The 25,454-nt window shown below is 41.1% G+C and overlaps 1 protein-coding gene across 2 annotated transcripts in view; it reads left to right on the forward strand.

The window, feature by feature from the left end:
* Positions 1-22,373, forward strand: part of LOC132871637 (integrin beta-1-like) — a 156,287-nt gene extending 133,914 nt beyond the window's left edge. Inside the window, exons 15-16 of one of the 2 annotated variants that reach the window (XM_060905965.1) lie at positions 279-445; positions 20,660-22,373. In XM_060905965.1, coding sequence (XP_060761948.1) covers positions 279-445; positions 20,660-20,725 — 233 coding nt within the window. In that variant the 3' untranslated portion in view covers positions 20,726-22,373. The remainder of the gene's footprint in view (positions 1-278; positions 446-20,659) is intronic. The other variant, XM_060905966.1, reaches the window with a different exon arrangement.
* Positions 22,374-25,454: the final 3,081 nt, after the last annotated feature.

A 25,454-nucleotide genomic window follows, 5' to 3' on the forward strand; every position in this document is an offset into this window, starting at 1 on the left:
AGCCACCTATTTGATCTGTGTCACAGAATGTCCACAAACTTCGACAGCATTATTGACAGGGCAGCCAAAGCTAATTTTGATGCCCTTGCTGCATTGGATCTGAATGTACCAACACTGGATTCAGTTCAACTCAAAAAAATTATCATTTTAAAGAGCATGATTTAAATTTGTCAGACTGTTCCTGTCTTGTACATGCTTGTATGTATTTATCTAATTTATCTTATGAACAGTACTCTTAATGATTAATCTATGGCCAATGGCTTGATATGTGTTTGCAGAATGCCCTACTGGTCCTGACATTATCCCAATCGTAGCGGGTTTGGTTGTAGGCATCGTTCTGATTGGTCTGGCCCTGCTTTTCATCTGGAAGCTGCTCATGATTATTCATGACCGCAGAGAGTTCGCAAAGTTTGAGAAAGAGAAGATGAATGCCAAGTGGGATGCGGTTTGTATACATATTTTACATATATTTTATACATTCCTAGAAAAAGCATCCATGCAGTTTGAGTGTTTTTTTCACTGCAGTGTGGTAGCTGGCATATTTTGTGACTGAGGGAACAACTCCCCCATCTGTTTTCAAACTTGGTTAAGTTTGGTGACATCAGCACTGGAATAACTGAAGGAAGAAAATAAAGAATGAAAGAAATCAGTCAATCATGTGGCAGGAGCACAATGCACAAAATCATGCCCATATTGGTCAAGAGCTTCAGTTACCCAGGGGTGATAGCGTTCCGGCGCCGCGCCGGATTTCCGGCATACTGTGGCTGGGGGAAAAAAAAATCTAGTTCGCCCATTGTCCTGTGTCATTCTGAGATGCGCAGATAGACAGTAAAGGGAATTCGCATGATATGGAACTAGTGGGAAAACGGCACTTTTTTCCCACTAGTTCCATATCATGCGAATTCCCTTTACTGTCTATCTGCGCATCTATTTTTCCCCAGCCACGGTACGCCGGAAATCTGGCGCGGCGCCGGAACGCTATCACCCCTGAGTTACCATCAGAATGGGTTACTATATCCTTTCTGGCAGCTTGAACCAATCTGGCAATTTTCCTCTGACCTCTCTTAACAAGGCATTTCCGCTCACTTTTTTTTTGTTTTGTTTTTCTCGAGTTTTTGTAAACTCAAGACTCTAGTGATCAGCAGTTTCTGAAATTCTCAAACCAACCCATTTGGCGCCAGCAACCTTGCCATTGTTAAAGTCACAATTTCTTTCCCCATTCTGATGTTTATTGTGAACATAACCTGAAGGTTTTGACCTGGATCTTCATGATTTTTTTTTTTTTTTGGCATTGCGCTGCTGCCACATGTTTTACTAATTACATACAGTGCCTTGCAAAAGTATTCATCCCCCTTGGTGTTTGTCCTGTTTTGTTGCATTACAAGCTAGGGTTAGCTTGTAATGTTACCGCATTTTTCGAACAATGTGCAGTGTACTGTAATGTCTTAGCTTTTTATGTTATTTTATTTATTCTTTTTTTTGTCACTTTTTTTCATTTTCTTTCTTTTGTATGTACAAATAGTGACATACATTTTTATACATGTTCGAAATAAATAAATTCATTCATTCATTCATTCAATTCATTCATTCAAGCTGGAATTAAAATGGCTTTTTGGGGGGTTAGCACCATTTGATTTACACAAAATGCATACCACTTTAAAGGTGCACATTGTTTTTTTTTATTGTGACATAAACATTAAGATGAAAAAACAGAAATCTGGAGTGTACATAAGTATTCGCCCCCTTTCGTATGAAACCCCAAAATAAGAGCTGGTCCAACCAATTCACTTCATAAGTCACATAATTAGTTGATTAAGATCCACCTGTGGGCAATCAAAGTGTCACATGGTCTGTCACATGATGTCTGTATAAATCAACCTGTTCTGGAAGGACCCTGACTCTGCTACACTACTAAGCAAGCAACATGAAAACCAAGGAGCGCTCCAAACAGGTCAGAGACAAAGTTGTGGAGAAGTATAGCTCAGGGTTGGGTCATAAAAAATATCCCAAACTTTGAATATCCCAAGGAGCACTATTAAATCCATTGTAGCAAAATGGAAAGAATATGGCATCACTACAAACCTGTCAAGAGAAGGCCGCCCACCAAAACACACAGACTGGGCAAGGAGGGCATTAATCAGAGATGCAACAAAGACACCAACGATAATGCTGAGGGAGCTTCAAAGATCCACATTGGAGATGGGAGTATATGTCCATAGGACTACTTTAAGCCATACACTCCACAGAGTGGGGCTTTATGGAAGAGTGGCCAGAAAAAAGTAATTGCTTAAAAAATCACATTTGGAGTTTGCCCAACAGCATGTGGCAGACTCCCCAAACACATGGAAGAAGATTCTCTGGTCAAATGAGACAAAAATTGAACTTTTTAGCCATCACGGGAAATGCCACGTGTAGCGCAAACCCAACACCCTGAGAACACCATCCCTACAGTGAAGCATGATTGTGGCAGCATCATGCTGTGGGGATGTTTTTCATCTTCAGGGACAGGTAAGCTGGTCAGGACTGAAGGAAAGATGAATGGCACTAAATACAGGGCAATTCTGGAGGAAAACCTGTTTGAGTCAGCAAGAGGTTTGAGACTGGGACGAAGGTTCACGGTCTAGCAGGACAATGACCCTAAACATACTGCTAAATCTACACTGGAGTGGTTTGAAGGGAAACATTTAAATGTCTTGGAATAGCCTAGTCAAAGCCCAGACCTCAATCCAATTGAGAATCTGTGGCATAACTTGAAGAATGCTGTACACCAATGCAACCCATCTAACTTGAAGGAGTTGCAGCAGTTTTGCCTTGAGGAATGGGCAAAGATCCCAGTGATTAGATGTGCTAAGCTAATAGAGACATACCCCAAGAAACTTGCAGCTGTAATTGTAGGAAAAGGTGGCTCTATAAAGTATTGACTTGGGGGGTGAATACTTGTGCACACTCCAGATTCCTGGGTTTTTTTATCTTAATTGTTTGTGTCACAGTAAAAAAAAACAATGTGCACCTTTAAAGTGGTAGGCATGTTGTGTAAATCAAATGGTGCTAACCCCCCAAAAATCCATTTTAATTCCAGCCTGCAATGCAACAAAACAGGACAAACACCAAGGGGGATGAATACTTTTGCAAGGCACTGTAAGTGCATGAATGTGCAGGTGACCCTAGTAAAGTGGATAGTGAATGTATACGGTCACTCCCTGTTTTTCACAGCTTCTAATTTATTCAATAATTTTCCCTTGCAATTTTTTTCAATTTTAATGGTTCTTTCCATCTCTCTTCTTTTCTTCAGCAAGATAATCCCATTTATAGGAGCCCCATTAATAAGTTCCACAATCCGAGATATGGATGCAAAAGTGGGGCACTCTAAGTCAGAGTACTATATTTTCTGTTTATGCCTATTGGCTTGTTGTTCCTCCTTTTCTGTCTGCTCATCTGTTTAACCTGCTCACTCTAATCACAACATGCTCTTCTGACCAACAGGATGTAAATGTATTTAACCAATATTTGTCCATCTTTTGCAAAGAATTAGGTCAAAAAAAGTTTAATGTTTCTAAAATTACAATCCAATACATATTGCCTGAGAGCCTGATGCTCGTCAAGTACAACCCCAATTCCAAAAACGCTGGGATGCTGTGTAAACTGTAAATAAAAACAGAATGCAATAATTTGCAGATCATGAAAACCCTATATTTTAAGACAACGTATCAAATGTTGAAACTGAGAAATTTTATTGTTTTTTGTAAAACATATGCTCATTTTGAATTTGATGTCAGCAGCACATTTCAAAAAAGTTGGGACAGGGGTATGTTTACCACTGTGTTGCATCACCTCTACTTTTAACACTCTGTAAATGTTTGGGAACTGAGAAGACCAGTTGCTGTAGTTTAGAAAGAGAAATGTTGTCCCATTCTTGCCTGATATGCAGTTTTAGTTGCTCAACAGTTCGGGGTCTCCATTGTCATATTTTGCGCTTCATAATGCGCCAAATATTTTAAATGGGAGACAGGTCTGGACTGCAGGCAGGCCAGTTTAGCACCCAGACTCTCTTACTACGGAGCCATGCAGTTTTAATATGTGCAGAAAGTGGTTTGGCATTTTCTTGCTGAAACGAGGAAGGCCTTCCCTGAAAAAGATTTTGTCTGGATGGGAGCATATTGCTCTGAAACATGTACATCATTCAGCATTAATGATGCCTTCCCAGGTGTACAAGCTACCCATGTCATGTCCACTAATGCACCGTCATGCCATCACAGATGCTGGCTTTTGAATTGTGCACTGATAAGCCGGATGGTCCCTCTCCTCTTTAGCCTGGAGGACATGGTATCCATGATTTTCTAAAAAGAATTTCTCATTTTGATTCGTCAGACCTTGGGACAATTTTCCATTTTGCCTCAGTCCATCATAAAAGAGCTCGGGCCCAGAGAAGGTGGCGGTGTTTCTGGGTATTGTTTATATATGGTTTTAACTTGCATTTGTGGATGCAGTCATGAACTGTTTTCACAGTCTATGATTTTCTAAAGCGTTCCTGAGCCCATACAGTGATTTACACTACAGACACGTCTGCTTTTAATGCAGTATCGCCTGAGGGCCTGAAGCTCACAGGCATCCAATGTCAGTTTTCAGCCTTGTCTCTTGCATACAGAGATTTCTCCAGATTCTCTGAATCTTTTAATGATGATATGTACCATAGATGATGTGATCCTCAAAATCTTTGAAATTTTACAATGAGGAATGTTATTCTCAAGTTGTTGAACTGTTTGCCCACACAGTCTTTCAACAGACTGGTGAACAGTCTTTACTTCTGAAAGACTCAGCCTCTCTGGGATGCTCTGTTTATACCTAATCATGTTACTGACCTGTTGCCAATGAACCAAATTAGGTTTTTTAGCATTACACAACTTTTTCAGTCTTTTGTTGCCCTGTCCCAACTTTTCTGAAATGTGTGCTGCTGACATCAAATTCAAAATGAGCATATATTTTTCAAAAAATAATTACATTTCTCAGTTCACACATTTGATAAGTTGTCTTTGTCCTATTTTCAATGGAATACAGGGTTTCCATGATTTGCAAAACTTCACATTCTGCTTTTATGTTTTACAGTGTCCCAACATTTTTGGAAATGGGGTTATATTTTTGACTAGATAATCATTAGTTTTCAAATGTGCAACAGTGTGTAAGTACTTTGGATGCCTTTTTTGGGGGGGGGGTCCAAAAATGTAGTTTTATTCCACACCACATTTATAGTGGTGTGCTTCAGTAAGCATTTTGAGTAAATTTTATAGACAATGGCAGTGTTGTACTTCCATCAACTAATCGTGTGGCAGCAGTGCAATGCAAAAAAAAAAATCTTGTAGATACAGGTCAAGAGCTTGAGGTAATATTCATGTTAAATATTAGAATGAAGAAAAAGTGTGATCTTTTTCTTACTTTATGGCATGGACATTGGTACCAGAAGTTTGAGTAGTTTATAAACTGCTGACTGCCTGAGAATTCCATGCACAATAGTCTCTAGAGTTTACACAGAATGGTACAAAAATCATCCTGTGAGCAGAGGGTCTGCAGGCTGAAACACATTTTTGAGGGGAGAGATCAGAGGAGAATGACCAGACTGGTTTACTCTGACAAGAAGTCTGTAGTAATTCAAATAAGCTCTCTTTACAACTGTGGTGAGCAGAAAAGCATCTCAGAATGCACACCAGACTTTGAAGTGGATGCGCTACAACAGCAGAAGACCACATCAGGTTCCACTCCGGGCAAAAGAAGAATCTAAGATTATCATTGGCACAGACTTACTGGACAGGACATAATAGCTAAGAACAAGAATCTGAGGCTGACAGGAGAGGAACCCAGTATAGTCTTCTGTTATTGTAGCCCATCCACCTCAAGGTTCGATGTTTTGGGCATGCTGAGATGCTTTTCTGCTCTGATTATTTGTTACTCTATCCTTCCTAACAGCTAGCTCTAATTTGGCAGTTTTTCTTTGACCTCTCTTATCAACAAGGTGTTTCCACCCACAAAACTGTCACTCACTCAATGTTTTTTGTTTTTCTAATTCTGTGTAAATTTGAGACTGTGAAATTCCCAGGAGATCAGCAGTTTTACAATCGGACCAGCCCACCTGGTACCAAAAATCATGCCACAATTAGTGACAGAGATCACAATTTTTCTTCCTTCTAATCTTTGATGTGAACATTAACTGAAGCACTTGACCTGTATCTGCTATGGGTTTTTTTTCCTTTTCTTTTTTGGCATTGTGCTGCCGCCACATGATTGATTGTCTAATGAGATAATTGCATGAATTCAGGTGTAAAGGTGTTCCTAGTAAAGTGGAGGGTGCATGTACATTTGCATGTGTCATGATGTGCTTTTTTAATTCAGCGAAGTTGAAGTACACTGTATGGCCAAAAGTATGTGGACACCTGACAAATCATACCCTTATGTACTTATTGAATATTCTGTTACAGATGTATCTCCCTGCCATATGCTGTTATTAGTAACCCTTCCTCTCATCTGGGAAGGGTTTTCCCTAAATATTGGAAAGTGGCTACAGGGATTTTCCCATTCACCTACAAGAAAATTAGTGAGGTCAGGCACTGATGTTGTTCCAGGAGGCCTGGTGTGCAGTCAGCATTCCAATTCATCCCAAAAGTGATCTGTAGGGATAGGGTCAGGGCTCTGTACAGGACACTCAGATTCATCCAGACCAACCCAAATTATGATTTTATAAACCTTGCTTTGTGTACAGGGGTCCCTGTGGGGACCCAGGGTAGAATAGGTCCCCAGCACCCCTTGCTGATTGTAAGAGGCAACAAATTCCTTAGGCCAGGACTCTGTAATCTATCGTCATCTCAATAACAAAGGACACTCATTTCAGGACTGCAATGTACGCATTTTAGCCAGAGAAGACTGGTGGTTTGAAAGAGGAGTGAAAAAAAGCCATCTTCATCAATCTGGAATGACCGTCACTGTACAGAGGAGGTGGTCTGAGACATCACTTATCAGCCACCTACAATGCAGTCCTTGACACACTTACCAGAAAAATGAATACACATCCACACCAAGGCTACGTTTACATTAGACCGTATCTGTCTCGTTTTCTTCGCGGATGCACTGTCCGTTTACATTAAACCGCCTGGAAACGCCGGGAAACGGGAATCCGCCAGCGTCCACGTATTCAATCCAGATCGTGTCAGCTCCGGTGCTGTGTAAACATTCAGAATACGCGGATACGCTGTGCTGAGCTCTAGCTGGCGTCTCATTGGACAACGTCACTGTGACATCCACCTTCCTGATTCACTGGCGTTGGTCATGTGACGCGACTGCTGAAAAACGGCACGGACTTCCGCCTTGTATCACCTTTCATTAAAGAGTATAAAAGTATGAAAATACTGCAAATACTGATGCAAATACTGCCCATTGTGTACTTATGATTGTCTTTAGGCTTGCCATCCTTCCACTTGCAAGTGGTAAGTGATATGCACTGGGATCACACACACAGCGGCTCAGTACCGAATCACAGCTTGTTCACTTCACTCGCGTGCTCTGTGAGCTGCGCAAGGCCGGAGTGCGCACCCTCCAGAGGGCACTCGCTGTTCAGTGCGGAGTGATTTGGAGCGCAGGATGCCTGCGGAGCCGAGCGTATCCATGTATTGGTATTGCTGTGTGCACGCAAATCGTGTATTGGTGTTGTTGTGTGCACACTAATCGTTTTAAAAACGTTAATCTGATGATCCGCTGATATGGTCTAATGTAAACATGGGCCAAGACTCAGCTGACTTCAATGACTCAAGTGATGGCAGAGAGAGCCAACGACCCACAGATCACCCTAATGACCCTCTAGGCTGCTAACACCATTCACACCCGGCCTCCAGTGACCCTAACACCTACAGGATGACTGAGGCTACATCCACACGACAACGGCAACGAGATGTTATTTAAAAAAATATCGCGTCCAAATGGGCAACGATCAGTAAAATATCAGGTCCATATGGCAACGCAATGCTTGCTGAAAACGATGCAATACACATGCCACACCTCTAGGGGCGCTGTAAGACGGTCCCTTCGGAGACACCAGAACAATAGAAGAAGTAAGGACGCATGCGCATAAACTATTATGCGCGAGACTTCATATTAGCCACAAAGTCAGGAAAATCTGTTCGTAAAATTACGTTATAATGACCAAATACAATGAAAAGTATTTTTCCAGTCTCACCTGTGAAAGGTAATCCCATGTGATCTCGTTTGGACGGTAAACCTGTTGGTACAGTTACAGCAGCACATGAATGAGGCATCTTTATTCTCCGGTTTGACCTATCCAATATGGCGGCGAGGATGACGTATGATTCTACGCAGAAGGCGGCGTCTTTAATGGTCCGGAATAAATTGAGTGCTACACGTTGATGGATTAATTTGTTGTTCTACGCCCTTTTTGAAGAATGTATTGTAGGACTTAAACCAACATCTGAAGAGGTGAGATCGCTCCTTTTTTTCCCTATTTTTGCTGGCGGGATTGACTCTGCCCTAAGGGCTATTTTCTCTCTCTCTCTCTCTCTCTCTCTCTCACTTTGCACCATTACACAATAAATATTCACAGTGAAAATATTTTGTAAGCGCATTTCATGAACCAAGTTATAGGATTTGTTGACAACTTGCATCGAGTTCGTTACACTTCTACCCGGTGTGAAGCACTGACAGTCATGTGGTTGTGACGTCATCGTAAACAAATCCGTTCTACTCATCCAGACGACTTCGCAACGGCAACGTTGCCAGATCTTTCCACTCTGGAACCCGGTCTCAAAAGATTGCGTTTTGGGGCACCCAAAACGCCGGTGCCGTGTGGACGCCAGGCCGAAACGATAAACAATTGTATCGGATTCACCTGAATCCGTTGCCGTGTGGACAAGGCCTGAGAGGGTCAACGACTCACGTGACCTCAATGACTCTCCTTAGGGTTGCTTTTGGTCCACTAGAGGATAAATACTTGGAACTCCCCACTAGTCAGACAGAACTGAAGAAGCCTTTCGGATGAGAGGTGAAATGTCTTCAAGAATTTCAAGCAAGTCCAGTTGCCTTCTTTAGCACCTACAGCTTACAATGACCTGGATGACCAAGAACCTTCACAGACAAATGGGACGACTTGTTTGCTGTGAGTTGTGACACGTGTCAGAGGAAGAGGTCCTGGCTCTTGAGGAATGTGTTTTGCTGTGTCTACCATAGGTCCAACACAGTGCTTTGATTCCAACTTCACATAGACAGGAAGTTGGAAGGGCCCAATCCAATCAATCAAGTTGTCAAAGTTTACCCAGGGATGTCAGATATAATGACTGTTTTTTTTTTTCACTTCCCAGAAGGCTTTGGCTGAGGTTCAATATGGACCATTTTGTTTATTTGAGTATACCATTGCTATATCCTTGGTGCCCATCTGGAGGAAAACCATGGCTCTGTGCATCCCCTTGGTGGGTTCCGAGGTGATTGAGGAGCAGGAATGATGAATGAATAATTCACAAACATGGCTAACAAACAAAACCCCCAAAAACAAATGTTGGAACAAGATTTGGATGCTTCAGAAACTATCTGGATAAAGTGACAATTGGGAGAGGTTCATAATTTTAGAGACTGTCATTAGACGTGCCTCTTCCTAACCTGTCCCGTTTTGCCATACAGAAAGGAATTTCAGGAATAGCAGGGGCAGGTAAAGATGTTAAACAACTGAGGTCTGGCTAGATCCTGGTTGAATGCTCAAAAGAATCCCATGCAGAAAACTTGTTGTGTTGTAATATGTTGGCAGATGTTTCAATGAGGGCTTTTCCTCATCCTTCTCTGAATAATTGTAAAGGAGTTATCCATACCTGAGATCTACATGACATGGAAGAGGCTGAAATAACTGCCAAGTCACAGCAACAAGGTGTAACACATGTGAAGAGAAGTCAAAGCCTCTCCCCCAAATGCATAAACCACAATTAACGGCATCCAAGAGTTCAGGAGTCTCATCCAAAAACAATGGCAAAAGCAGTGGCAGTTTGCTTAACTCCATAAAGCTATAACTTTGTGCTTTAGTACTATACAACCTGATATGTCTGTGACACTGTAAGATTTGGACAACTTTCTTGTTCAGTTGCCATCCCCATTCATCCTAATGGGTGACTTTAACAGCCATAATCCTATATGGGGAGGAAACCATTCTAATGCAAAGGGCAAGACACTAGAGGATTTTATTGCTAAAAATGCTTTATGTTTATGGAATGATGGTAATCATAAAAATAGCAAATCATAAAAAATGGGATGGGATGTACTCTGCAATTGATTTATCTCTGTGTGATCCTGAACTACTACTCGACCCAGAAAAAAGCAGAGAGATTGTTTAACAAACATCCAACAACAGAAAACCTCACCAGACTGAAAATTTGTGGACCTCAAGTGCACAATCATCAATGAAACAAAGAGACAGAGCTGGAGGAGATTTATATTAAGTCTTGCATCAAACACGCTGACAAAGAAAGAACTGGGACTTGATTAAAAAGATGAAAGGCAAGGCAAGTGGATCACAAATACAACATATTAAACATCAAGGTAAATTGGTTAACCACAAAACAAGCAATATAGTGCCTTGAAAAAGTATTCATACCCCTTGAACTTTTTTCACATTTTTCCACCTTACAACCACGAACTTAAAAGTTTTTTATTGAGATTTTATGTGATAGACCAACACAGAGTAGCACATAATTGTGAAGTGAAATGAAAATGATAAATGGTCTTCAAAATTTTAAACAAATAAAAATCTGAAAAATGTGATGTGCATTAGTATTCAGCCCCCCTGCGTCAATACTTTGTAGAGCCACCTTTTGCTGCAATTACAGCTGCAAGTCTTTTGTGGTATGTCTCTACCAGCTTTGCACATCTAGACACTGAAATTTTTGCCCATTCTTTGTAAAATAGCTCAAGCTCAGCCAGATTGGATGGAGAGCGTCTGTGAACAGCAATTTTCAAGTCTTGCCACGGATGCTCAATGGGATTTAGGTCTGGACTTTGACTGGGCCATTCTAACACATGAATATTCTTTGATCTAAACCATTCCATTGTAGCTCTGGCTGTATGTTTAGGGTCATTGTCTTGCTGGAAGATGAATCTCCTTCCCAGTCTCAAGTCTTTTGCAGCCTCCAACAGGTTTTCTTCCAGGATTGCCCTGTATTTAGCTCCATCCATCTTCCCATCAACTCTGACCAGCTTCCCTGTCCCTGCTGAAGAAAAGCATCCTCATAGCATGATGCTGCCACCACCATGTTTCACAGTGGGGATGGTGTGTGCAGGGTGATGAGCAGTGTTAGTTTTCTGCCACGCACAGCGCTTTGCATTTAGGCCAAAAAGTTCAACTTTGGTCTCATCTGACCAAAGCACCTTCTTCCACATGTTTGCTGTGTCCCCTACATGGCTTCTGGCAAACTGCAAACGGGACTTCTTATGCCTGTCTTTCAACAATGGCTTTTTTCTTGCCACTCTTCCAAAAAGGCCAGATTTGTGGAGTGTACGACTTATAGTTGTCCTGTGCACAGATTCTCCCACCTGAGCTGTGGATTTCTGCAGCTCCTCCAGAGTGATCATGGGCCTCTTGGCTGCTTCTCTGACCAGTGCTGTCCTTGCTCGCTCTGTCAGTTTAGGTGGACGGCCATGTCTTGGTAGGTTTGCAGTTGTGCCATACTTTTTCCATTTTTGAATGATGGATTGAACAGTGCTTCTCGAGATGTTCAGAGCTTGGGATATTTTTTTATAACCTAACCCTGCTTTAAACTTCTCCAGAACTTTATCCCTGACCTGTCTGGTGAGTTCTTTGGTCTTCATGATGCTGTTTGTTCTTCACTGTTCTCTAACAAACCACTGAGGCCTTCACAGAACAAGTGTATTTATGCTGAGAGTAAATTACACACAGTAGGACTCTATTAACTAATTAGATGACTTCTGAAGGCAATTGATTGCACTGGATTGTATTTAGAGGTATCAGAGTACAGGGGGCTGAATACTAATGCACACCACATTTTTTAGATTTTTATTTGTTTAAAATTTTGAAGACCATTTACCGTATCATTTTCGTTTCACTTCACAATTATGTGCTACTCTGTGTTGGTCTATCACATAAGAGCTCAATAAAAAACTTTTAAGTTCGTGGTTGTAAGATGGAAAAATGTGAAAAAGTTCAAGGGGTATGAATACTTTTTCAAGGCACTGTAGCATATCAGCAAGCAGAGACATTCAAAAAGAATTCATCCATCGAGAATTGTCACCCTGATTTCCAAGCTGTTGTCACCCTGCATGAAGGAAGAGCAAAAACAACTTAATTTCTGCTATGACAACATAGAGCCATACAGTCAGCCTTTTACAATGGAGGAGCTCCATACGGAACTCACATGATGCTGCTGTGGGGCCAGATAAAATATTATCAGTTGTTAAAACACTTGCCTCTCAGTGCATTATCTCTCCTCTTGGAAATTTTTAACATCAGTTGGAAGTTGGGAAGCATACCCAGGTCCTAGCAGGAAACAATTATAACAAGTGTTTCCAGGCAAAACAAACCTCGCCCAGTAGCACTTAGGATGAATATGAAGGATGATATCACGAAAAAAATAGGTACCCTATGGGTACATGTGGCTACCCCAGGGTTCCCACTGGTGCTCGTCACACTCGTCATTGACGAATATAATCCATCAGTGATGAAGAGAAAATTACGAGCAGTCGTCACAGTGCTGAATGTATTTGTCATATTTATCATAAGTCATCTTTTATAGAAATCCCTCGGTTTGCTGAAATCCAACCTCAGTGAAGAGACTGCAGGAAGCCAGAGTGTAAACAATGAGCACATGCTTGTGACCAGTAAAAATCGACGACACATAATGACCACATGAGCGCTAAACTTTTGACCAAACGCAGTGCGTCTTAATCGGCCTGGTGTGGTGGCGTCATTATCTCTGCATGAACCGAACAATGGCACAGTCTAAATGGATGAAGTTTTTTGGGGCAAGCTTCTCCAAGCACCGAGGATGATTTAAGGGCTGAAACAGGCAAGGGGGAGGCACACTCAGAGCCCCGACTGTCCCCAAGCACACCAGACAGGGTCAGCAATACAGGGGTCGGTGTAATTAAAAAAATAAAATACAACCCTGATTCCAAAAAAGTTGGGACAAAGTACAAATTGTAAATAAAAATGGAATGCAATGATGTGGAAGTTTCAAAATTCTATATTTTATTCAGAATAGAACATAGATGACATATCAAATGTTTAAACTGAGAAAATGTATCATTTAAAGAGAAAAATTAGGTGATTTTAAATTTCATGACGACAACACATCTCAAAAAAGTTGGGACAAGGCCATGTTTACCACTGTGAGACATCCCCTTTTCTCTTTACAACAGTCTGTAAACGTCTGGGGACTGAGGAGACAAGTTGCTCAAGTTTAGGGATAGGAATATTAACCCATTCTTGTCTAATGTAGGATTCTAGTTGCTCAACTGTCTTAGGTCTTTTTTGTCATATCTTCCATTTTATGATGCGCCAAATGTTTTCTATGGGTGAAAGATCTGGACTGCAGACTGGCCAGTTCAGTATCCGGACCCTTCTTCTACGCAGCCATGATGCTGTAATTGATGTAGTATGTGGTTTGGCATTGTCATGTTGGAAAATGCAAGGTCTTCCCTGAAAGAGACGTCGTCTGGATGGGAGCATATGTTGCTCTAGAACCTGGATATACCTTTCAGCATTGATGGTGTCTTTCCAGATGTGTAAGCTGCCCATGCCACACGCACTAATGCAACCCCATAGCATCAGAGATGCAGGCTTCTGAACTGAGCACTGATAACAACTTGGGTCGTCCTTCTCCTCTTTAGTCCGAATGACATGGCGTCCCTGATTTCCATAAAGAACTTCAAATTTTGATTCATCTGACCACAGAACAGTTTTTCACTTTGCCACAGTCCATTTTAAATGAGCCTTTGCCCAGAGAAGACGTCTGCGCTTCTGGATCATGTTTAGATACGGCTTCTTCTTTGAACTATTGAGTTTTAGCTGGCAACGGCGGATGGCACGAAAGATCACGGGCACCCAGTATGGTTTTCCGGCCTTGACCCTTACGCACAGAGATTCTTCCAGATTCTCTGAATCTTTTGATGATATTATGCACTGTAGATGATGATATGTTCAAACTCTTTGCAATTTTACACTGTCAAACTCCTTTCTGATATTGCTCCACTATTTGTCGGCACAGAATTAGGGGGATTGGTGATCCTCTTCCCATCTTTACTTCTGAGAGTCGCTGCCACTCCGAGATGCTCTTTTTATACCCAGTCATGTTAATGACCTATTGCCAGTTGACCTAATGAGTTGCAATTTGGTCCTCCAGCTGTTCCTTTTTTGTACCTTTAACTTTTCCAGCCTCTTATTGCCCCTGTCCCAACTTTTTTGAGATGTGTTGCTGTCATGAAATTTCAAATGAGCCAATATTTGGCATGAAATTTCAAAATGTCTCACTTTCGACATTTGAAATGTTGTCTATGTTCTATTGTGAATACAATATCAGTTTTTGAGATTTGTAAATTATTGCATTCCGTTTTTATTTACAATTTGTACTTTGTCCCAACTTTTTTGGAATCGGGGTTGTAAAAAACCCCGCCAAACTGAAAGTGCTGTCAGCCGGCATGTGACAGAAGCGCTCTATGTTTAGGGGGTGTGGCGTGTTGAGTGCCTGCAGCAGACATATGACGTAAAACGTGGTGTCATTCTGTTTTTGGTTTGTAAATCAACGTCAAATTCAGATTCTTTCACTCCGTAAAAACCCGAAGAAGAAAGTTCCTTCACTGTTGGTGGGTCCAAGACTCTTCTCGCCTCTCTTCATTTGTAAATCAAGTTTTGTGCTGAAGTAAAAGGCAAGGGGAGTCCTACTATCTCATTTGAATAATTCCCTGCTAAAATATCCTTAAGTAAGCTCAAACTAAAGAGGTTTATTTTATTTTGATGGTGCACAGGGCACCCAAAATCAAGTCTTTCTCCTCAGATGCTGGAGTGGAGCCCAAATTTTATATGTAATGGAGAGGCCTAGCTGTATCTGTAGAAATATTTGAATTGTGCCAGTTTGGTTGGTATAAACCTGTATTAAGTCCACTTTGATAAGTCAGTAACTAAGTAAAAATGCAGACTAAGTTAAGAAAAAGTGAAGAATATTTCTTTGACTTGATTTTTCAAGAAAAAAAAGTGGAGAATATTTTTCAGAACTCAGGGGGAACTGTGCTACCCTATGGGTACATGTGACTATAAATAAAAAATTTTCTGATACCATGTCCATACAGTAAATATAGCATATATATTTACTCTATGAGGCAGTAGCCACAAAAATGAAGCATAATCCAAAAATGAACAATTTAAAAATCATAGAAGTAAAATATACCAAGTGTCTGTACTTTATATTATTCTACTCTTACTTCTTATAGTTTTTGAAACTGAAACCTCCGAACCGAGGCTGACATACACACGCTGTCGCCATGACCGAAACTCTTATTTCCCGGAAATGGCCTGGTGTTAGAGCTCAGTGGAATGCACTTTCCCTCTGTAATAAGCATAAACGATTGTCTGAAAGCGATTTCTTTAGTCTAGTCCCATTTATTTTGAATGGTGACCCGAATTGTATACACTCACCGGCCATTTTAATCGTAACACGTGTATGCGCATGCACAGTGCGCAATTGTTACACTCTTACAGCATGATGATAAAGTGGCTAGCACCTCTCTATGAGGCAGTAGCCACAGCAAAAACGATTTTGACCTTTTTGGTGACCTTGACCGGATGACCCCCAAAATGTTGGAGGTTCTATTTGAGACCAATGGCCATCTATCCTGAAAGTTTCGTGAAAATTGGTCCAGCCATTTTTCCGTAATATCATTAACCAAAAAACAAAGAAACAAACAAAGAAACCCGACCGAAAACAATACCTTGCCCCCTGGTGGACTCCATCCTGGGCGAGGTGGTGGTAATAATAATAATAATAATACCACCCGCTCCTAAACCAGGAAAAGTCCATACAGATTCCAACATCTACTGCCCAATAGCTCTGACAAGTTGTCTTTGTAAAACCATGGAGAGAATGGTGAATAATCGTCTTGTCTGGATGTGTGAATCTAAAAATCACTTGAATGATTGCCAGTGTGGTTTCAAATGAGGAAAGAGCACTTTAGACCATCTCATCAGATTAGAGTCCTATGTACTCAATGGTTTTATTAGAAAAGAACATGTGATTGCTGTCCTTTTTGATTTAGAAAAGCATATCATGGAGACATGGCATTTTAAAGAACCTACATCAAATGGGTTTCAGAGGACAGTTGCCCATTTTCTTTTCCAATTTTTTTGTCCAATAGACAATTTGAAGTTTGAATAGGAACTACTCACTCAGATCAAGATTGATGAATCAAATCAGCCATTTGATGTAGGTCATTTAAAATGCTATGTCTCCATGATTATATCATGCTTTTTCTAAATTAAGAACCTGCAAGAACTAGGAGTCCCTCAGGGAAGCATTCTCTGTTACTCTTGAAAGCAGTAGCATAGTGAATGCTATTGGTCAAAATATTTTTTGTAGTCTTGATATTGATAGCGCTGTCGCCTCACAGCAAGAAGGTCCTGGGTTCGAGCCCCGGGGCCGGCGAGGGCCTTTCTGTGTGGAGTTTGCATGTTCTCCCCGTGTCCGCGTGGGTTTCCTCCGGGTGCTCCGGTTTCCCCCACAGTCCAAAGACATGCAGGTTAGGTTAACTGGTGACTCTAAATTGACCGTAGGTGTGAATGGTTGTCTGTGTCTATGTGTCAGCCCTGTGATGACCTGGCGACTCGTCCAGGGTGTACCCTTTCGCCCGTAGTCAGCTGGGATAGGCTCCAGCTTGCCTGCGACCCTGTAGAAGGATAAAGCGGCTAGAGAGAATGAGAAAATTGTCTGTATACACTTTTGCCTCCCCTTCATCATGACTCTGAGCTCTTCATGGATGGAGATTCAAGAGACACTATCAAAGTGGTAAAGGAGACTATATTTATTGGACTTATTTTTGATAATAGACTGCTTTTTATTCCATACATGAAATCCTTAAGAAGTAGATGCTTCAAAGCTCTGGATATTATAAAAGTCTTAGCAAAAATCAAATGGGATGCAGAGTGCAATATTCTTCTGCGCCTTGACAGAGCACTGGTCAGATTGGACTATGGGAGCATAGATGATCTGCATGAAGGCCAAATGCTGGATACTGTTCATCATCAAGGATTAAGACTGGCCTAAACTAATTCAGGACTTGTCCTGTACAGAGTCTTCATATAGAATCAAATGAACCCTCACTTCAGAACAGGTGCTTGAAACTGGCTCTTGCAGAAACTGGTATGCAGTCAAACTCAAGGCAAATCAAGACCATTCAGCCTACTTTGTGGTTTTCCAGTCCCAGAGTTGTATGAGGCCAGGCATAATTACATCAGTTCATTTGGAGTTCATATAAAACCTCATCTGGAGTAACTGAATGTCAATTTGAACAATTTGACACATTTTTGCCCCATTCCCCCTTTGGAATTTGAAAAGACTTAATATCATAATGGATTTGGGCCATAACAGGAAGGCACACCTAAAATGTGTACCAGCAGCAGTTTTTAGATACAAGATACAGTTTTCCTTTTCATACAACTATATACACTGATAAATAAATGTGTATCTGCAACAGTAGTAACTGGACACAATCATTACTGACTACTCATTTCAGAATGGAGTTCAATTTTTACACCTGAGGCCCATGCTTTGCTGTTAGCACTGGAAGATATTGACCGTACCAAACAACAAAACTCTATAATTTTTACAGACTCAAGATCATACCTCCAGGCACTTTTTATTTATTTATTTATTTATTTATTTTTGAGCTTGATCATCCTGTGATTGTCAGCATTTTACTGTAGATAAATTTGAACATTTACAAAGACAGAAATTGAGTAGGTTTTTTTGTTGTTGTTGGATTCCAGGCCATGTTTGCCTCGCTGGTAATGAGCAGGTAGATAATGTGGCCAAAAGAGCCCTCATTAAAGAGGTCAATGAATGTAAAATCCCAGCCTCAGACTTGCACTGGCATTTTATATTTCAAGGAAGGGGCAGAGAGAATGGAATGAAGGTCTTGAAAACAATTTATATGAAAATATTCCTTCCATCAATAATACACCTTTTATTCTCGTTTCAAACTAGACATGACCAAGTGGTGTATACCAGGCATCATACTGGTAATTCAAGGCTCACCCATGGTTTTTATTAAAGGGCGAAGAACCACCATCATGTCATTTCTGTAGGATATGTCTGACAATCAAGCATATTTGACTTTGTTTCCCTAAATGCCACAAGGGAATAATTTTATTCTCAAAGTATTTTGGATGATGTTTTTAAGAAGGTGCCACCACAAAAAGTTTTAGAATTTGTATCGCATGTACACCTGAAGCATCTGATTTAGTTATTTGTTCATTTATGGAACTTCATTTGTTTTAATTATTTATTTATGAAGAAATTAGAGTTCCTTTTAGAAATGCTCATCATAAAATAGCCTTAGGTGCCTTAGGGCTTTAAAAATCACTTGCTGTGTACAGGAGAGTTGTCATCCTGGAAAGGGAAATCTTAATACCCCAGCATACAAAGACATACAAGTCATTTGTTTGCATCCACCTTTGTGGCAACAGCTTGGGGAAGGTTATTTAATCTCTCTCTGTCAATAGCCACCGTCCCCCACTGCCTGAAATCGGCAATCATAGTTCCTGTCCCTAAGTCCACCACCATTAGTAGTCTCAATGACTATAGACCCATCGCACTAACATCTGTGGTGGCAAAAGGCTTCAAAAAGCTGGTCCTAAAACACATCAAAGATTGCCTCCCCTCTAGCTTTGACCCCCACCAGTTTGCCTATAAAGCAAACAGGTCTACTGAGGACGCCATCTCCACTGCCCTGCACCACCTGGAGAATCCTGGGACCTCTGTAAAAATGCTCTTCATCAACTTCAGCTCGGCCTTTAACACCATCATTCCAGACATCCTCATAGCCAAGCTGGTCAACCTGGACTCCCCCCACCACCACCACGTGCACCTGGATCAAAGATTTCCTCACCGACCGCCCACAGTCTGTCAGGATTGGTAACAGGAGCTCATCCACCCTGACATTCAGCACTGGCTCTCCACGGAGCTGTGTGCTGAGCCCTCTCCTGTACACCATATACACACATGACTGCACACCTACACACCCCTGTAACATCATTATAAAATTCACTGATGACACCACTCTGGTAGGACTCATCACAAAGAATGACGACACTGCTTATAGAGATGAGGTCCAGAGACTGACAGAGTGGTGTGACAGCAACAACCTCACCCTTAACACCAGAAAGACCAAGGAGGTGGTCATGGACTTCTGTAAGAGCAAAGCCGACCCCCCACCCCCACCCCGTATAAAAGGTGACATAGTCGAGAGAGTGCCCACCTTGAAGTTCCTGGGGACCCACATCTCTAGGGACCTGTCTTGGGCGGCTAATACAGCTGCCCTAGTAAAGAAAGCCCAGCAGCGCCTCCATTTCCTGAGGGTCTTGACATGGAACAGGCTGCAGACCGACTTGTTGGTCTCATTCTATCGGGCCACGATTGAGAGCGTGCTGGTGCACGCCATCCCAGTGTGGTACACTGGCTGCACAGTGGCCAACAGAAAGAGGCCACAGAGGGTCACCAGAACTGCAGAGAGGGTGATTGGTTGTCCACTTCCCTCCCTGGACGCAATCGCCAGCTCCAGGTGTCTCACCAGAGCCAAGGCGATCATAAAAGACCACTTTCATCCCAACCATCACCTGTTTAGCATGCTGCCCTCTGGGAAAAGGTTCAGTTCCTTTAGATGTAAAACTAACAGATTCAAGAACAGCTTCTTCCCTTGGGCAGTTAGAACTTTAAATGCACTTTAAAAAAAATAATAAAATAAACATATAAACTGTTTTTACAGGCTGCTATGAGTGTGTGTGTGAGTGAGTGAGTGTGGGACACCACACTACTACTATTGATTGATTGATCATGTGTGTGTGTGTGTGTGTGTGTGTAGGTCACCACACTGCTGCTACTGATCATACCCATATCATGTGCAATATCTACCTGCCTACCTCTATTCTTATTTCTTATTTATTTTATTATTATTACTAGTATTCTACTTAGTATGTTGCTGTATTTATTATGAATGCTTTTTATATGTTCTCTTGCACCTTTGTGGCCATGCTGGCTAAATTTCGTTGTTCAGGCAACTGCTCAATGACAAAGTCTTGAATCTTGGATGTGAAGGTCAGGTGTAGATAGATACTTTTGGCCATATAGTGTATATCAACTTGTTCTCCATTTAGTCAATAAAATGATTTGTAAGTTTAGGCATGTCTGCTTATTAAACATACTACTTGTGTAGGTTTTACGGTACTGTAGATGATTCTAAGATGCTAAGAAGTCTGTAGCAGCTGTGTGCTTTGATAAAATTTGTTTTGTCTTGGGCTTTTCTCCCTCCCTTCTACTTACTCAGTTTGTCGACCTATGGTTTGCTGTGAAGTGGCCTAATCTCATATTTCTGCAGCAGTAAGTATTTTCTCTACCTTTTTTCTTTTCAGGGTGAGAATCCCATCTATAAGAGTGCAGTGACTACGGTGGTCAATCCCAAATACGAGGGAAAATGAGGGACAGATGGTCTGTCACTGTATGCAAATAACTTCGAGCAAAGGAGATATTTTTTCTGTTCACTTGTATTTTTTGTTTTGAACATACATTTTGTTAGCTGTGCATTCTCCACAACTTGCATTATAATCTGCTTATTATGTATTTCTATATATCGTGTACTGAATGCATTGTGTTTGTTTTAATATTTTTTTCTTAATATTTGTGTTGTCACAGGACAGGATTTGGTCTTTAATATGTAAGTTGTTTCTTTTGAATAGAGTAATTTTATGACCTTGTAGTGTGTTCCAGTTCTAATCCCAGGCTCCTCCTGCACTGCACATTTTAGTATTTCCTTGACTCTCCTTAACTAATTTGTTGAAAATATATATGGTTAATTCAGAAAAGCTTAAATGTGCATTTCAGTTGTGCTCGTAGATCAGGACTGAGAAACACTTTTAATGGATTTCAAATCAAGTCACATTAATGTTTCAGTGTCACACACCTGTTTAGGTCTTATTAGTGAAAACACATTTTACTGAACCCTGTAAGCTTGACAGGTATTATTTATAATGATTTGAATAATCAAATACTTCACTGATTTAAAGAAAAAAATCTGTCACTGGTAGAGCATGTAGCTGGTCACTGGTATAGAAGTGTGTGGCACTGTGTTCCTAATTCAGTCATTGTGGACCCCCTATTAGCTCCCCCCCCACATGCCTGATAGTTCAGCTGTGTTAGAAGCTGAAATACAAGGAAAAAAGTGCACTGGATAAGGTTTTTATTCATGGACGTGTGTTCTATGCATCCTGCATGTCGCCCTGTATGTTTATTGGAGGCTGTGGTGTTTGGATCTACTTTCAGGAAAGTTAGGGCTGCCTGTTGTTTGAAGATATACTTGCTGAGAAGTATTCAAAAGAATATATTCATGTTTTAGAAGGACATTGCCTTGCCAATCATTCTGAACTTCTGTTCAGATAAGAGAATTGTAGTTTTATAGTTCAAAAGCAGAAAATATCCCATATCACAACACTGTATAATTAAAAAAAAAAATTGGAATTACATTGAGTACATTTTATTGCAGTGCCACTATTGTGTAGTGGACAAGATCCCAGACTCTTTGACTATGAAACATTGACCTGAATGCAGGTGCATCTCAGGGACATGAACAACAGTAGGATTAAATTGAATGTAATCAGAAAGATGTTTAGCAATCAAACAATAAATGTATACTATGTGTACAATAATTTATGTCTTCAAAATTTTGATTCTCAGGTATCTAATTTCTCTTGATTGTAAAAACCAAATACTTACTGTCTTTTATTGCAAAACATAGAGGAGACTTATTTTCATTAAGCCAATTCTGTTACCAGAAGTGAACTTGGATAACTTGCTGACTTTTTATTGAACTATAATTTTATTCACTGCTGTCGCCATCCTCCTCCATCCATCCTCCTGGAGCCTAGGCTTGCAGGACAAGGTGCAATCAAGTGTTATGCAATAATTGTTCATGAAAATTATTTCTAATCTTTACTGTCTTTTAATACTGCTGAATGTTAAAACTACATGCCTCACAGACTGCATTTTAAATACCTTTTATTTCTGCATCATGTTCATGCTTATGGTCCTTTGTTTCAGTAGTTATTTATTAAAATAAACAACCAAAACAACTGTTTTCTGTCCTCGTATTCCATCTTATGGAATTTTACACATTAAAAAAACCCAATCAGCTATTACATTAAAACCACCTGCCTAATACTGTGTATGTACCCCTTATGCCGCCAAAACAGTTCTGACCCATTGAAGCATGGATCCCACAAGACCTCTGAAGGTGTGCTATGGTGTCTGGCAGCAGATCCATTGAATAACAATGTGGAGCCTCCTTAGATTGGACTTGTTTGTCCAGCCCTTTCCACAGATGCTTGATTGGATTGAGATCTGGGGAATTTAGGGGCAAAGTCAGCACAATGAACTCTGTCACATTCCTCAAACCATTCCTGTAGAATTTGCAGTGTGGCAGGGCATATTGTCCTGCTGAAAGAGGCCACTGCCATAAGATATTATCATTGCCATGAAGTGTTGTACTTGGCCTGAAACAATTTTTCAGTAGGGGTATGTGTCAAAGTAACATCTACAACCCCGATTCCAAAAAAGTTGGGACAAAGTACAAATTGTAAATAAAAACGGAATGCAATAATTTACAAATCTCAAAAACTGATATTGTATTCACAATAGAACATAGACAAATGTCGAAAGTGAGACATTTTGAAATTTCATGCCAAATATTGGCTTATTTGAAATTTCATGACAGCAACACATCTCAAAAAAGTTGGGACGGGGCAATAAGAGGCTGGAAAAGTTAAAGGTACAAAAAAGGAACAGCTGGAAGACCAAATTGCAACTCATTAGGTCAATTGGCAATAGGTCATTAACATGACTGGGTGTTAAAAGAGCATCTTGGAATGGCAGCGGCTCTCAGAAGTAAAGATGGAAAGAGGATCACCAATCCCCCTAATTCTGCGCCGACAAATAGTGAAGCAATATCAGAAAGGAGTTCGACAGTGTAAAATTGCAAAGAGTTTGAACATATCATCTACAGTGCATAATATCATCAAAAGATTCAGAGAATCTGGAAGAATCTCTGTGCGTAAGGGTCAAGGCCGGAAAACCATACTGGGTGCCTGTGATCTTCGGGCCCTTAGACGGCACTGCATCACATACAGGCACGCTTCTGTATTGGAAATCACAAAATGGGCTCAGGAATATTTCCAGAGAACATTATCTATGAACACAATTCACCGTGCCATCCGCCGTTGCCAGCTAAAACTATAGTTCAAAGAAGAAGCCATATCTAAACATGATCCAGAAGCGCAGACATCTTCTCTGGGCCAAGGCTCATTTAAAATGGACTGTGGCAAAGTGGAAAACTGTTCTGTGGTCAGACAAATCAAAATTTGAAGTTCTTTATGGAAATCAGGGACGCCGTGTCATTCGGACTAAAGAGGAGAAGGATGGCCCAAGTTGTTATCAGCGCTCAGTTCAGAAGCCTGCATCTCTGATGCTATGGGGTTGCATTAGTGCGTGTGGCATGGGCAGCTTACACATCTGGAAAGACACCATCATTGCTGAAAGGTATATCCAGGTTCTAGAGCAACATATGCTCCCATCCAGACGACGTCTCTTTCAGGGAAGACCTTGCATTTTCCAACATGACAATGCCAAACCACATACTGCATCAATTACAGCATCATGGCTGCGTAGAAGAAGGGTCCGGGTACTGAACTGGCCAGCCTGCAGTCCAGATCTTTCACCCATAGAAAACATTTGGCACATCATAAAACAGAAGATACGACAAAAAGACCTAAGACAGTTGAGCAACTAGAATCCTACATTAGACAAGAATGGGTTAACATTCCTATCCCTAAACTTGAGCAACTTGTCTCCTCAGTCCCCGGACGTTTACAGACTGTTGTAAAGAGAAAAGGGGATGTCTCACAGTGGTAAACATGGCCTTGTCCCAACTTTTTTGAGATGTGTTGTCGTCATGAAATTTAAAATCACCTAATTTTTCTCTTTAAATGATACATTTTCTCAGTTTAAACATTTGATATGTCATCTATGTTCTATTCTGAATAAAATATGGAATTTTGAAGCTTTCACATCATTGCATTCCATTTTTATTTACATTTTGTCAAGTCAAGTTTATTTGTATAGCGCTTTTAACAATAAACATTGTCGCAAAGCAGCTTTACAGAATTTGAATGACTTAAAACATGAGCTAATTTTATCCCTAATCTATCCCCAATGAGCAAGCCTGTGGCGACGGTGGCAAGGAAAAACTCCCTCAGATGACATGAGGAAGAAACCTCGAGAGGAACCAGACTCAAAAGGGAACCCATCCTCATTTGGGCAACAACAGACAGCATGACTATAATATTAACAGTTTTAACATGAAGACAGTTTCGTTGATGTTGTAACTCTTCATTGATGGAAACTTGAGTGCAAAACTGTTCATGACAACTGCAGTCCTAAAGTTAGCAAGTCAACTGTAGTCCTCAGCCATAAAAGCATTACTGTAAGATTCCAGAGCATCCTCCAGGTGTGACTTTCAACTGTCCTCATGGGGCCATCCTCCACAGGAGCGATGCGATGAGACTCCAACCAGACACAGGGCACCAGGATAGATCAAGCAGGTCCGAGGAGCAGAAGAGGTCAGCATCTCGATCCCAGGACTGACATATAACTCAGAGGGACAGATTTTTTTTGGGGGGGGGGGGAAACACAGATTGTTAGGTATGCCCAATGTCACCGGAATAAGTGTAGGCAACAGGTGTCAATGCCTAAAAATAACACAAGCATTAAGTTTGTGTGGTAGGCTCGCAGAGACAAGAGTCCTGACATCAGGCATAATACACAACAATGGCATGTTAATATGGTTAAAAAAATATCATGACCTGCTCTGGCTGGATGTTTGATTGGGTGATGGGAGCACACTCCTCAGCAATGAGACAGTTGGAATTATAGATCAGAGTGAGTGCAGGCAGATGCAGATGGGACCCTTAGGGCTGGCCAAGACAATTCAGTTACATTTCACCGGGTCTGGGACATGCGACAGAATGTCTGACGGCTGATTCCCTGCAGGCTACGAGAGCCAGTCGAGGTCTCCACCCTCTCCACCAAAAGATTTCCTGTTGACTCCATGTAACTCAGAGGGACAGATTTGGGGGGAGGGGGAGAGAGAAAGGGAGAGAA

The sequence above is a fragment of the Neoarius graeffei genome, chromosome 23 (genome assembly GCF_027579695.1).
Source record: "Neoarius graeffei isolate fNeoGra1 chromosome 23, fNeoGra1.pri, whole genome shotgun sequence".
NCBI classification, from domain to species: Eukaryota; Metazoa; Chordata; class Actinopteri; order Siluriformes; family Ariidae; genus Neoarius; species Neoarius graeffei.